The sequence below is a fragment of the Anolis carolinensis genome, chromosome 6 (assembly GCF_035594765.1).
Source record: "Anolis carolinensis isolate JA03-04 chromosome 6, rAnoCar3.1.pri, whole genome shotgun sequence".
NCBI lineage: Eukaryota > Metazoa > Chordata > Lepidosauria > Squamata > Dactyloidae > Anolis > Anolis carolinensis.
Window position 1 is genome coordinate 80,406,695 of NC_085846.1, and position 15,803 is coordinate 80,422,497.

Below are 15,803 nucleotides of genomic sequence, written 5' to 3' on the forward strand. Positions count from 1 at the left end.
ACTGGCTCTTTGGCTTTGAAATGGAGATGAGCACCAACCCACTGAGTCGGACACGACTGGACTTAATGTCAAGAGGAAATCTTTACCTTTACTAATCATGTTTTAACATTCAAAATAACAGTTTAGCACACTCTAGATGAAATTACTTGTTACTTGTTATTTGCACCCTGGAGGCCCGCTTCACCTTTAAAACAAGGCACACAAACATCTGGCTTGCTTTATTCAAAGATACATTTTCCATATATCAGAAGGGGATGCTTCAGAGTACCTCCAGGGATAGAAAATGAGTCCTGCTGAAGTTGTGCAATCCTTACTTCATTAAAAGCAAAAAACAAAAAATCAAAAAACAAAACTGAGAAATTCTTAGAGGTACATGTGTCATATAACTGAGCTTGGACCGTAAAATTGGCTCTGGAGAAGGTGGTTTCACAAACTACCTTGTTGTCTTTTGCAGCATCTTAAATATATTATACCAGGGCATCCACAGATACAGTTTTGTAGTGATAGGGCCTCCAATTGCAGATTGCTTCCATATCAGTATACACTGTATTAATCCCCTGCTTTATTTCAGTTATCAATTGAACTTGTAAGTTGTCCTTCACCTCCTAATTCAAAGGGTGGATGCATCTGAATCTGGCATTAAAGATATCAAGATGGTTTCTCTTAAGATAGTCTTGGAAAGACATATAATGGGTGATAAAATTCCCTGAGGAGAATACTGCTGGCTATTTTTGCACACACGTATACATCAATGCGTACATGTCAATATTCCACTGAAAAACTGTACAATTGCAATAACTGGAAAGCCACTTCAGGGAAACTATATGGGAGGCTAGAAAGGAGTTTATAAAAACTTACACTATGGAGTTTTCTTAAAAGGGAAAACACAAATCCAGAGTATATTTCAACACAAAATACTGTTTAAAAGCTGTGTTTACATGATTGAGTTGAACTAAAATACAGCGGACAGAACAAGCAGAACTTTGGGCATTTTCTTCTTCTGCAAAGCACTGCATACTGAACAATGAAGCCCAAATAAAATATGCCTTATATTGTATACTTTACATTATACTGAGTACTTCACAGAACTTAAAATAAGGACAATCTGAAAGCAGTCAGAAATAAATTACACTCTGTTTCAACCACCAACAGTTCACTCATTGCCATTTCAAATCTCATCTGGCATTTACCAGCCATTGACAGTCTTGAGTATGAGTTTCAGTTGCCTGTATTATCTGGCTACCAAAACAAATTCCTCCATTCTGCAATGCTACTGTTGATCTTTCCAGCCATCCTCCTGTTACTTGGACCTTCTCATCTCACTTGTGCTCTTAAGGGAGGGTTGTTGGCACTAGCTGTAAAAATGAGAGGAAAAACTAAATATAAAATTCACATATCATTTTCCAATAATAAAAAGATCAAGCCATATTTATAGCATGCACGGGCACCAAGTTCAAAAACCTTTTGTGATATAAACTGGGTTTTTAAAAAAAAAACTTAATGTAATTTCTTTTCTGGACATTGTAAAAGGAGGTATCCAGTATCTTGACTTGATGTGTCACTGTGCCAAGATAACACACTTCTACTATATCCTGTTTGACAATCCTGGCCTTCTTACATAAATACATTGGCAAAACTCTGCCGGTATCAAATAGCTTCTTGGCACAACTGCACAATTCTGAAGGCACTTAAGGCAGCATGGAGGGAGGTAAGCCCTCATAACAGCCTTTGAAGCAAATGAAACACATGTTCTGTGGTTTTGTGGTTGGCATTTGCAAATGGGAGGTTAGCAAATGGGATAAATTTGTCCTGTTGCAAAATATCTTTGTATGGTTTGGCACTGTCTATTAATTCAGTCTATGGGACGATACACAAATAGTCATTCAAGACACAGCTCTGGGGGTTGGTGCTCATCTCCATTTCTAAACCGAAGAGCCGGCGTTGTCCGTAGACACCTCCAAGGTCATGACTGCATGGAGCACTGTTATCTTCCCGGAGCGGTACCTATTGATCTACTCACATTGGCATGTTTTCGAACTGCTAAGTTGGTAGAAGCTGGAGCTAACAGTGGGCACTCACTCCACTCCCGGGATTTGAACCTGCGACCTTTTGGTCTTCAAGTTCAGCAGCTCAGTGCTTTAACACACTTCGCCACTGGGGCTCCCTCACAATAATATTGTTCACAATAACAGCACACAAAACAATCTTGCCAGCTGTGACAATAGTAGCTGTGCTTGACAAAACCATGACAGCAATACTGGATTAAGGTATAGAATAATTTCAAAAATGTTCTCCCATCTTTATGCAGATGCAAGCTGTTCTAGGTACACAATGTAGTAGCTGTTTTCCACTTACCTCTAGCTTCGTGGCTAGGATATATCTTCAAACATGGCTTAAACTCATCTGGCGGAGGGAATTCTTCCACAGAATGAAATGTAAATTTAGACTCAAAGTCATCTAAAGAGAATATTTTTTGAAAATGAAAATAAATTGCAGTGATGAAAAAAACAAAATGGAAGAAAACAACAGACAGTTAAAAGCTTGTGTTCTGTAAATAGTACTCTATCAATTAATTGTGTTATTGCTAAATTGCATTGCAAAAACATGCAGTGTAGCAGAACTTACTGTATATAAACTTACATTTATATTCAAAATTTAAACCCGAGAAACTACAAATTACACACCAAATAATACCTTATTTCTATGCACTTGCTTTCTTCTAGTTACAAACACTGTTCAGTCTGTGTGGTTGTTAGAGGAGTGCATGACTCAAAAAGCCACTTTGTTTGTCTTAACAAAAATCATGTGACCTCAGTTTTGATTTTAAAGTGTTTTGGAAAAATCGTAAGGGGTCTGTGTCGGATCTATTACAGAGTTCTAAAAATGTCATTTTTCGGTTAATTTTTTTGCCCATTCGCATCAATGGGGACACTAATGGGGCTCCCCCTCTCAGTTTTAAGACCATCGAGAGGAAACTTGCTACAATTGTAGCACACATTTACCACTCTAAGCACACATTTACCACTAGACTAGAATTGCCACAGATTGAATACAGGAAAAAAATTAAAATCATGTTATTGCTAATTTGCATTGCAAAAACATACACTGTAGCAGAACCTACTGTATGTAAACTTACAGTTATATTCAAAATTTAAATCCAAGAAACTCCAAGTTACACAATGAAGAATAACTTGTTTATATGCACTTGCTTTCTTCTAGTTACAAAACATTGTTCAATCTGTATGATTGGCTGTGCGCTGTGCAGACTTCGTAACATGGGTTGTAAGAATGGCTGAATTTTGCATGGATTTTAAAGGATCTATCCAAGTACTGAAACTGTTTTGGGATACATTTCAGCACCCCAGACAGCTCCTTTAGAGTTTGGAAACTAGCAACAATTCACTGCACACACTAACATTGAAGCTACCAAACATATCTAGTTTGTCATTTGTATTTTTTTTAAGTAAATGAGGTATAAATTTAGCAACCTTACCCATTATGTGCACAACAGTTCCATTCTTGAGTGACGGGTAAAGGTCATTGCTAACCAACCATGGAGATACCTGAGCATACTGACACTTGCTTGAGAGCTCAGTTGTTGGAGACCTTGCAGGAGGAACTGGGGGCGGATTCAGCTTCCCTAAGAAAAGTAAAAATGAGAAAAGATCTCAGAAGATGGATAAGCAATGCATCTAATAAGGGAATATTTTCATTTTCATTATATTTCTTTTCCATCCTCTTTCAAAGAACTTCAAGGTAGCATATATGCCGCCACTCACCCCCAAGTTTTGGCTAAGATACAATAACTGGCACAAGAATATTAATTCAGTGGTTTCACTAAGGTTGGTGTTACCCATTACAGCAGTGGTTCTCAACCTGTGGGTCCTCAGGTGTTTTGACCTTCAACTACCAGAAATCCCAAGAGCTGGTAAACTGGCTGGGATTTCTGGAAGTTGTAGGCCAAAACACCTGTGGACTCACATGTTGAGAACTACTGCTGTAGACCATGTTAGGTTTTCCCCTCAATCTTCTACTCTTATTTTTCAGCCGCTGGGAACCTGTTGCCCCATGACCTGCATCGCCTGGCTTTCCCCCTGCCTCATTCCATGTGAGGAAGCATCTGCCACCTGGATTCCCCCCATTGATCTCAATGCAACACGGGAAGCCTCCCGTGTTTATTTATTTATTTCCAAGATTTCTACCCTGCCTTTCTCACCCTGGAGGGGACTCAAGGTGCCTTTACATACAAGTAATATTTGATGCCTTAAAACACAATGTACATTTAAAAAATATTAAAATAGAAATTAATAGTACATAAAAAACAATTAAACATTTAAAAACAATACAACTCAGAGTTTAACACATAATCCACAAGTGTAATCCGGGCTGTTCCAACCGTCGTTGCACATTCTTCCAAGTCTGTCTATTGCACCAGTTCTCTAAAGGCTTGGTCACAAAGCCACGTTTTCACTATTGCGGAAAGTCAGGGGGGGGGGTTGCTCTAATATTCCTGGGGAGGGAGTTTCACAACTGAGGGGCCATCACTGAGAAGGCCCTGTCTCTCGTCTCCACCAATCCTACAACTTGAAAACTCAAGGTCAATGCCCACCAAACCCTTCCAGTTGGTCATGGGAGTTCTATGTGCCAAGTTTGGTTCAATTCAATCATTGGTGAAGTTCAGAATGCTTTTTGGTTGTAGGTGAACTATAAATCCCAGAAATTACAATTCCCAAATGACAAAATCAACCCCCCCCAACCCCACCAGTATTCAAATGTAGGCATTTTGGGTATTTGTGCCAAATTTGGTTCAGTGAATGAAAATACATCCTGCATATCAGATATTTACATTATGATTCATAACAGTAGCAAAGTTACAGTCATGAAGTAGCAATGAAAATAATTTATGGTTGGGGTCATCACAACATAAGGAACTTGTATTAAGGGGTCACGGCATTAGGAAGATTGAGAACCACTGGTCTAAGGTCTCCACACTTTACATTTATTTCCTCCCACAGTGAAAAACTGGCATTGTGTAAGGTAGATTGCAGTATAGTTTACACAGGACAGCAATACCCAACATATGGCCTTCTAAATGTTACATGACTGCCATTCCAGGCAGCTGTAACCAATGGCGAGGAGAGCTGAGACTCTCACCAAACTTTGTTCGTCCCAGAAGCAGGGTACATAACCAGGGAAGATGCAGTTAAAGAGCACAATTCTTACCTCCACCTCTTCCTTGTCTCCTCTTCTGAACTACTACAGTCTGCTGAGTGGCCGAAGAAACAGGAGACAGAGGCAGTGACTGAATGTTAGCCTTCTCCATTTGGGACTGCACAAACAGTGACTTGGGGGGCAGTGGAGGGGCAATGTCACTACTGCCACTCAAGGCATTGTTAGAGGATGGTGATGTTGGGGATGACAAAGATGATCTGGGTGAGGAAAATGTGGACATATGAGGAGGGGGTGGGGGAGGAGGAGGTGACATTAGAGGTGGATTGGTTCTGACATCAGTCTGGGAAGAAGAGCCTTCATTCGTTCTGCCCGAGGTCCCACAAGGTGATGTTAGAGGTAAGGGAGGTGGCGGGGGCAGTGGCGGCATATTCAAAGGGGAGGTCTGAGCTTTAGGGAGTTTCTCATTGTGAGGAAGAGAAACAGCAGCAGCTGTACTTGGGGAGGTGAGTTTGTCAGGACTTTCAGCCAAAGGAGGGGGAAGAGGTGGGGGTGGCGGGAAGACAAGAGAAGGTTTGCTGGAGGAAGATGGTGGTAATGGTGGTGGTGGAGGGGGAGCTGGGATGCTGGGACGAGTAGGCGTAGGCGGTTGAGCCTTGGGTGTTTCTGGCTGCTCTGTTGGCTTTGGGCTCTCAGGTGTAACGTGGAAGTTCCCATTGGCTTTCTCATTATTGTTCTGCGAGTCCGGAGACCTTGGAGGCATTCGTAGGGTGCATGGCTTCCCAGTTTTACCACCTAAGGAAATCAACCAAAAGTTTTCAGAGGTGAATCCATCTACTAGAATAACTTCTAAAACAGGACAGCATATTTACTTAGTGGTTAAATCTATTCATAAAAGAAAATGGAAGAGCCCACACCTCCCCCAACTTTCATAAATGGAGAGCTTGTTCCTTATCATATGTTTCTATTGCTTGCCTAACTGTCTACAATTCCAACACAAAATACACAATTTTACAAAATCTGCAGTCCTAGCAAACGTGAGCCACACATTACCCAAGAAACAGGGTCAAAGCAGCTGTCCCCTGCCCCCAGACACACATTTGCTCTGTTATGGACAACAGACATTCACAGGTCCCTCTCAGTAATTCATGTTTGCCTTTGCAAAGACTGCACAGAGGTAAGCAGCTGCTGCAACCTAGCCAGGCTCAATGCTAATGCCTTTACCCAACACATGGCTAATTTGTCATATTTGACACACATCCCTATTCCCCATTCTGCTTTACAGTCATCTCATAGCTTTGACTTAATTTTCCTTGTCTGATAGAGAGTGTTCTTTATACAGAGGTAAACTAGGCATAGGTATGAATGCACTGGTAACATTACTTTTAAACTAGCAGTAGTGTAAAAGCTCTGAGGACAGGTAATCCAACCCAACCGCTACCATTATGAGCCCTATTACTATCACTGTGCCCTTTAAGTGCCACTACTGTTGCCAGACCCAACATATGTTGATGTTTTAGTTTTTTGATCACCAGGAAATTGTCAGGAAAACTGATCTAAATGTTCACCTTTAAAGCAAATGCACCCCTCAGCTAAAGAATAGGTTCTGCTTTTTCAACATACTTATGAACTACACCGAAGCCTCCGTTACAATAGGATATTTTTTACCTGTTAGGTCTCTTTGTCCTACTGGTTTCAGAACAGGAAATCCCTCAGCAAAAAGGTTTCCCAGTGCCTGAGGCACGTCACTTCTGCCACTTGTTGAATTTCCGCCATCTCTGCTTGTTCTTCTCCTATCGTCTGAGACAATTTTTTAAAAATTAAATCTGTGTTAATTCAAGTTTCTGGCATTTTAAAATTGCGTGTCCTTTTACATATAATGGCTCCCACCCTATTAATGAAACGTGCAGGCATCCTGTGTATGTCTCTTTGTGGTTGTTACAAAGGTTAGTATTCCTTTCCCACGTCTATTCCAACTAAAGCCATCCTGAATATATTACAGAGTCTGGAGAAAGTGGTGAAGGACTAGAGTAGTATCAGTTGCTATAGCCAGATGCTACTCCAGTCCTTGACCATTTTCTCCAGACTCTGCAAAATATTCAGGATAGATAAAATAAAATGGAATAAAATGGAATCCTGTCAAGCTGGGAGTTTTTGTGAGTAGGTGGCAACTGTATCCAAAAGTTAGATAACTGGTATGAATGGGGTTGCATTAGGAAAATAGATATGGTATGGGGTTTTTTGTATACATTTTTATTGTGATATATGAGGGGGGAGCACACAATCTTCAAGATTCAACAATAAAAATCCAAGTATTACTTCCCCAGTCCCACCACCTCCCCATTCCCACCTGTGAACCACCACCCATGACTTCCGACACCACATCATATGGAACTAGTATCTAACAAAAAGCTGTGCTTATCATTACACTAATAAATCCCCTGTTTGCCTAGTTCAAAATCTATTTTTGTCTTCATTTTTAAATACTCAAAGGCCACTCTTCATTTTCTAGCAAATTCTTCATTTTTTCCTCCCCTTGTGCCATTGAAGATCATGACCATTTGATATACTTTACTACTTTTCTTCTCCAATCCTTAATAAGACCTAATTTTATTGATTTTCCTAAATATATCTTGTAATTGATTATGGTAATCGATGATAATCAGTCATTTATCCCTAACTCTTCTATCCTTTTTAATTTCTATTGTTCTTTTTCTTCAATTAGATATTACCTATAAGTTCTCAATTTCTCATTATATGTTGGTTTTAACACTGCTTTCAAAGGATGCAGCCATAAATGGATTTTCTGCAACATCCCTTCCTTGTATCTTTTCCACGTCGCTAGAAGGCTAGCTCTTATGGGATGCCTACTAAAATCTTTTTTAGCCTTCCCTTTTCCATACCATAGGTAGGCATACCAACCAAATCTCAGATTGTGCCCCACTAGACTTAAGTAAAGTTTGATTTTCTAATTTAATCCAGTCCTTTAGCTTCATATCTTAGATCTTAGATATGCTATGGTTTAGGGTTGTTCCTTGATCATTTTTTTTGACAATGGAATCCATATAGTAGAAGTCCAAACATACTATCTACCAACTTCAGATGCTGCATCCATTATGACTGTTCCTCTATAGGGACAGCTTTACCACATACCAGAAAGCAGTCTATAGTGGGAGCTATAGATCAATGAAATATTCACAGCATAGGTCCATATACTCCTACATTGTTAACTCTGCCTGACAGTAATCTTTCTGCAGCCAGGATGACTCTTTCCAACACTATCTGAAGGTTCTGGCATTACCTAGGGATCTCACATGTAACTATAAAGTAGCCTTGATCCTGTTTAGCTTTCCAAATAAAATGAATGAGTGCATATGGGATGATATAATTGATTCTTAAGGCAATGAGTGGAACACGTCTGGTTAAATTACACAGGCCTATACAGGTTGAGTATTCCGAATCCAAAATAATTGGAACCAAAAGTGTTTGGGATCTTGCATTTTTCTGAATTTTGGAATACAGTAGAGTCTCGCTTATCAAAGCTAAACGGGTCAGCAGAACCTTGGATAAATGAATATCTTGGATAATAAGGAGGAATTAAGGGAAAGCCTATTAAACATCAAATTAGGTTATGATTTTACAAATTAAGCACCAAAACATCATGTTATAGAACAAATTTGACAGAAAAAGTAGTTCAATAAGCAGTAATGTTATGTTGTAATTACTGTATTTATGAATTTAGCACCAAAATATCATAATATATTGAAAACATTGACTACAAAAATGCCTTGGATAATCCAGAACCTTGAATAAGTGAGTCTTGGATAAGTGAGACTCTACTGTACCTATATTTGAGTATCCATACATAATGAGGTATCTGGGAGATGGGACTCAAGTCTAAACATGATATTCACATACAATGTATACACATAGCCCAACGGTTGTATATACTCAATCATCAGAAAGTAAATGTGTAATTGTCTCAGCTTTTGGGAATTCAGATAAGGGTTGCCCAACCTGTATAACCAAATATGAGGGACTTATTTACATGGTAATTTCTCAAATTTTGTAACTAAATATATTTTCAAAAACAGCTCTCTACAGATAAGGGTTTCACTCTAAAAATAAATCCATCTCCACTACTATGAGATTTCTCAGACGCTGAAGACTCACTTTCAATCTGTGGTGCGCTTCGGTCATTGGTCTGTGTTACCTTCCTCAGTCGAGTCCCTCTTTGGATCTCATGGAGCAAAGCACTCCGACTTTTTGAATCTTCCCTTCTTGCCTTGGGTGGCTCTGAATTTGCCTATCAAAAAGAGAAGATGGTGAGATGGATGTTTAGCAGAGGACTAGAAGATGTACTTGGGAAAGAGGAGAAAAACTCACATAGTCACTGATCCCTACCTTTGACCATTGATGAACAAGAGAGAGTAAAAAGGACAGATACATATTTAAGTGTACCCACTCTCGATCAGCCTCAGAAGAAGGCAGACAAATCTACTCTGAACAAATCTTGCTAAGAAAACCCTGTGATAGGTTAGCCTAGGGTCACCCTAACCTGGAAATAACTCGAAGGCACACAACAACAAGCTAGCACCTTGAACGAAACCTGGAGATGAAAAGGGAAGTAATGCAGAACTTTTGTGACAAACAAAAGTTTGCAACTGTGGCTGCAAGTGATAACATTATTCCAGCCAAATGCTGCATTTTTTGAAGTTTCCAAGTCAACCAAGGTAAGCCACAATTATTATGACAATAACAGAGCCATTTCCAAATCACAGTTATTACATTACAAAATAATAGCAATAATGATCACTGTTATTAATCTTACAAATAAATAAATGAATAAATACTATTGATATATGGACAATATACTGAATATAAGTGCTATAAGCTCTTATTTTTATTCATTTTCCCAGCATTCCTAATTTTTCTATAATTTAAAACATCTTAAAATCTTGCTTGGTCTAGTTCTTTTTGTTGTGTTTTTCTTTGGGACTGTTTCTTGAGATCTCTCTATAGAAGATTTTGCTAAAAAGTAGCATGTAAACACTATGGGCAAATGGAACTACATAACCAAGGTGATACATCACTTAAGACTGCTTTTTTTTTTCATGTCAGGAGCAACCTGAGTTGCTTCTGGAGTGAGAGAATTGGCCGTCTGCAAGGACGTTGCCCAGGGGACGCCCGGATGTTTTTGATGTTTTACCATCCTTGTGGGAGGCTTCTCTCATGTCCCCACATGGAGCTGGAGCTGATAGAGGGAGCTCATCCACGCTCTCCCCGGGTGGGATTCGAACCTGGCAGCCTTCAGGTCAGCAACCCAACCTTCAAGTCACGAGGCGTTTATCCCCTAGGCCACCGGAGGCTCCTACTTAAGACTGCTGTTCTGAGAAGATGACTGTAAATGCAAAAGAATACTGTAGAAAATGTCATAATTTCTGGAATAATATAAAGGATAAATAATAATAGTTCCAAATTCCTATCACATTAGAATCCGCATCTGCAGGTTTGATTTTGTGGACTGGATTATTTGGATTTGATTTAAATGTTCTTTCTGGATCTTCCAGTGCAATTCTATGATTAGCTTCCAGTGGATGTTGATCATAGTGTCATGCTGAAAAACCTAGAAATTCCAAGAGGTGTGTTCTCTCGGGTTTAAAAATATTATATTTACTAAAATTTATATAATACCAACAGATAGGAAGCACAATTATTTTTTAAAAAATATATATGATTTTCACTTTCACAGGAGTCTTCAGCCCCAACCCCAATAAATGTGGATAGCTGACTGTATATTATTTTAACTACTTGCTAAAACACAGAATACAAACATGAAATTTGTTTCTAAAGGATATCAAATCCATCTGAACAAAATTTACAGGAATAAAGAAAAGTGCTATAAAATGCAAATTCCAAGCCCCGTTCCAAAGTGATTTAATATACTGTGATAGTTTTGATTTGTTCATAATGTTGTATTCGTAGCCAACCATGTGCTGTCATCTATAACTCATTTTTCTTTTCTTTTTTTTGGATTTGAGACCTTTTGGAAACCGACTCAACAAACAGACACACATCCACTACCATCACTTCAAAATAATAACCCATAGCCCCATAACAAATTGTTTATTTAGACCAGGGCTTCTTAAATTTCTCATGGCATGACCACTTTTCTCCTGAGAATTTTTTACATGGCCCCAGGGAATATAGGTATATAAAACAGGTATAAAAATCAAATATTTACTGATAAAAATCAGCATTTGCAAGGCTTGCTAAATAGGCTGAAGCCTCTTCTGCTGAGTCCACTGTAAACACTGCACAACAGATTCAGGAAAATGTCTAAAACAGCCACTAATTGATGTTTAGAAAACTTTTACTGTTAGTTTTTTAGGACTCCAACATTGAGCTAAGGGGACCTCAAATAGGGGGGCAGGGCTCACAGTTTAAGATTTGAGTGGCAATTGTCTAGAGAGTCTCCAAAACATGTGTTAGTATTTAACTGCTGCTGCTGATTTCCCATTTCTTTTATATTCGCTCCTCTAGATGGCACACTTGGGTGACAGTGGCATCAGGAACGTTCCTTGGGGATGATGTAAAATCCCATTAATAGCTTGTATTCTTATGACTACATTTATTGCCAAAAGAGAGAGGCTTTAATGAACACACTCCTATAAATTAACCCACATAATTGAACCTCCAAATGCCTTGGGAAATTTCACACATAGACACACTATCTTTTGAATCAGAAAGGCACGCGTGTCGGCACAGCTACAGCAGAACTTAAACCTCACCCTTGAAAAAGAATAAAACATTACTTACTGTGAAAAACGGAAGAAACATGACTACAACAAAGTATTCCTTGGTTTTGTTATTCAACAGTGTCTTCAAATAATTTTTCTTAGTAACTGCCACAGAAAGTTTCAGTGCAGTTTTGCTGTAGAGTTAGAAAAGGACCGGAGCAGGCACTTTAATGGTTTAAAATTAGAATCAGCAGCTGTGGTTTTGTTTCTGGGTTCATATGGCTACAGGTTGTGTCATCTGCACATGCCATACAGATTCTTGGTTAATGAGTAGAGCATTTCTGAGGATATGATTGGAAGAAATACAGAAAGCAAGGAACTCTGGATGATAATTTAGTTAGAAATGAAGACTCATTGCAAAAAATTACGAAAACGGCTGCAAAGATAACAGTTTTAAATACAGATGAAGGGTTATGGTGATGTATTTTTTCCTTTTTCTTTGTATTAGGAGAAAAAGGCTTGTTTGTTGGTATGATCATGGGCTTCCCCATCATCTAAGCAAAACAACTGAAGGATATGGGCTCTCCTCTGGGTAAACCAAGGTTCAAGATTAATAATAATAATTTAATAATAATAATAATAATAATAATAATAATAATAATAATAATAATAATAATAATAATAATAATATCACGATCGTGTTAAAAAACAAAGTATGGATTGTTGATGTTGCAATCCCAGGTGACAGCAGGATTGAAGAGAAACAACTAGAAAAGCTGGCATGATATGAGGATTTAAAGATCGAATTGCAAAGACTGTGGCACAAGCCAGTCAAGGTGGTCCCAGTGGTGATCGGCACACTGGGTGCAGTGCCTAAAGACCTTGGTCTGCACTTGAACACAATCGGCGCTGACAAAATTACCATCTGCCAGCTGTAGAAGGCCACCTTACTGGGATCTGCACACATTATTTGCCGATACATCAGACAGCCCTAGACACTTGGGAAGTGTCCGGTGTGTGATCCAGTACAACTGCCAACAGAGTGTCTGCTGTGGACTCATCTTGTTGTGGTTCAAATAATAATAATTTTATTTCTAATCTGCCCTCTCTCCTCAAAGGGACTCAGGGCAGCTTCCATAAACAAAAACATTAAACATTTAATGCCATGTAATGATATGACGGGTTAGGTTATATTTATTGGGGTCAACATCAGAGTTGACCCCAGCAGAGTTCACGACAGGCAATTGCCCAATGGGAATGACCAAGTTGTGGTAAGGGTGAAGATTTGGAAATGCCTTTAACATGAGAGGTTATAAAATGCAATGCCACAAGGCATGGGGGAGACCTTAGAGCCCTGGAGAGACTTTGGGATTGATGAAGATGTAGAGAAAATGATGCCTTCCTGTACAAGGGGGGTCTAGATTCCCAGCTTCCCATGAACATCCAAAGATCAAAAATGCTAGGAACATCACGAGTAGAACAGAAATAATTAACTAAATATTGTGTTTTCTTTTAAAACTTGGCTGAAAACTGCTCTTGTAAATGTAACTAACAGTATGAACTCTGTCCATGCAAAACTAGTATCTGTGGTTTCACCTACCCACATCTGATAAATATATATAGTTCTAGGAATGTTCAATGTCCTCTAGCACAACGCTATGGGGCTGGGCTGTGGCGCAGGCTGGTGAGCAGCCTGCTGCAATAAATCACTCTGACCATGAGGTCATGAGTTCGAGGCCAGCCCGTGGCAGGGTGAGCACCCGTCAATTAAAAATAAAAATAAAAAATAGCCCCTACTCGTTACTGACCAAGCAACCCGAAAGATAATTGCATCTATCAAGTAGGAAATAAGGTACCACTTATAAAGTGCGGAGGCAAATTTAACTAATTTATGACGTTGGAATGAGGAAGTGCCGTCACAGTGGATGATGAAGCAGCTGCTCCCCCCTATGGCCAGAATTGAACATCCCCCCAGGAGAAGGTTAAATTGCCTCTGCGTCTGTCTCTGTCTCGGTTCTATGTGTATATGGGCATTGAATGTTTGCCCTATATGTATATAATGTGATCCGCCCTGAGTCCCCTTTGAGGTGAGAAGGGCAGAATATAAATACTGTAAATAAACAAATAAATATGGTAACTTCCAGCACAAGTAATTTATTTCAACAGGGTTCGCTAGTAGCTTCCACAGTAAGTTCAGGAATGTATCCCTCATGGACTCTACTAAATAATGTCTAAAAGATGGTGACATCATGTTCAAGATACCCTTTTGTTAATATAATTTGTAGAATAAAACTTTTCCTTTAAAAATCTCTTTTTTTCCCTACTCCATCACAAGGCGAGAAAGTTTCTGCAAAAATACAGAAGGAAAACCTTCAGTGAAAAAGTACATAAAATGTACAATACATACTAAAAACAGCACATCCCATTGTTCATTACTCTATCCTGATCAGGCAAGGCTGAAGGCCTTTTTAAATGGCAAAATAACAGAAGTGATGGGGCAGATCAAATACCCCTTCAGTGTGCCGTTGCACCTGGGGCTATATCTCTTAGTGAAAGAGGCATGGACGTGACATCTTTCCCCAGGGGATTGCTTCTTGCCCTCCCTTCAGGGAAACTGGAACTCCCAAGGACCAAAACACTGAAGATAACTCAAAAACTGGTTTTATTTTTCACAAAAGGTTATCTGGAAGTTTCAAAGGGGTAAAGGAAAATATACATTACAGTCTTTGGTTGTTTTAAGTCCGTGGAGCTTTGTAGCTGAGAAGCTTTTCCAGGTCCCTTTTTCTCAATGGCTGTGGATGCCGGAGCAAACTCAGCCTCAGTCCAATGACCTATGTTTGAAGACACAGTCTTCCTCTGTTGCCAAAGGACTGGTTTGAAGGCGCTTGAGACTCCTCAACGTCATTCAGGTTGGCCCTGAACATGAAGCGTAGGTCTCAAGGGTAAGAACCTCAGAACTGGTGCTGAGAGGTAACTTAATCAAGGGCTTTTAGAGCCAAATCTCTCTCTCACGTCCATCTGGTAGAAAGCTTGATGGTGGAATGAAAGGAGGAAACACTGTCCTACTCCAGGAAGAGGTGGAGCCAAATAGTTGAGCTGAGTGAGCAATATAACAGGTGCAAACAACATTGATTGACAGATATAAATAACCAATCCAACTACATTTACAGGGTAAGGGCAAAATCAGGCATGATACAACAATTCAAATCTTGCAACGTACAGTTTGACATATAGATGGCGCCACTTGCGCCATCACATTCAGAGTTTCAAAACTACCATAAAGGCTCTCATTGTGTCTTCACCAGTCAAGTCTAGCAAGGTGGTGGAATGGAAAAGACATTCCTCTCCCAAAACTGGAATATTTAGATAGCCTTGTATGGAGACAGACTTTCAGACATGTTCAGAAGAGACTTGCCATTGCTTTATTTTGAGGATGAAAAGTGTGACTTGAAGTCACTCAGTAGCCTTCCATGGGGAGTTAAACTCTCGTCTTCCGAAGTCAGACTACTATACCACTTCCTGTTCTTATCAACTGTTAATGTTGCTGTTCACTAAGTTGCACTTTTAAAGAGTGATAGATTGCTAATATTTTAAATGCTGCTGCTTGTGCTTGTTCACAACTTTCAGTTATTCCTTTAAGAGTCAAGGAAACAAGTAGAATAGATTTTTCTGTGAATAAATATCTTTTAGTTTTTCTCTTTTTAAAATAAACCCACCTTGGCCATTCACTAAGAGACCAATTATGGGAAGGTGATTCATTTTATTGAATTCCACCAATGTCCCAAGGAGATGACAACAAAATTAAATCTCATGACCTTAGCTATTGAAATCTGAACATGAACAGTTGGTTCTCTAGTTCCTTGGCAACCGTTACGGGATTTTCTATTATTTCTT

At 39.3% G+C, this 15,803-nt stretch overlaps 1 protein-coding gene across 3 annotated transcripts in view; it reads right to left on the reverse strand.

The window, feature by feature from the left end:
* Positions 1-203: 203 nt before the first annotated feature.
* wipf3 (WAS/WASL interacting protein family member 3) overlaps positions 204-15,803 on the reverse strand; it is a 45,565-nt gene continuing 29,965 nt past the window's right edge. For 2 of the 3 annotated variants that reach the window (XM_062958242.1, XM_008112746.3), the window contains 6 exons: positions 9,343-9,475; positions 6,838-6,969; positions 5,224-5,964; positions 3,494-3,640; positions 2,356-2,457; positions 204-1,355 (listed from right to left, as the gene is read on the reverse strand). In XM_062958242.1, the coding sequence (XP_062814312.1) occupies positions 1,315-1,355; positions 2,356-2,457; positions 3,494-3,640; positions 5,224-5,964; positions 6,838-6,969; positions 9,343-9,475 (1,296 nt within the window). In that variant the 3' untranslated portion in view covers positions 204-1,314. Of the gene's footprint in view, positions 1,356-2,355; positions 2,458-3,493; positions 3,641-5,223; positions 5,965-6,837; positions 6,970-9,342; positions 9,476-11,988; positions 12,182-15,803 lie in introns of those variants that run through there. The other variant, XM_008112747.3, reaches the window with a different exon arrangement.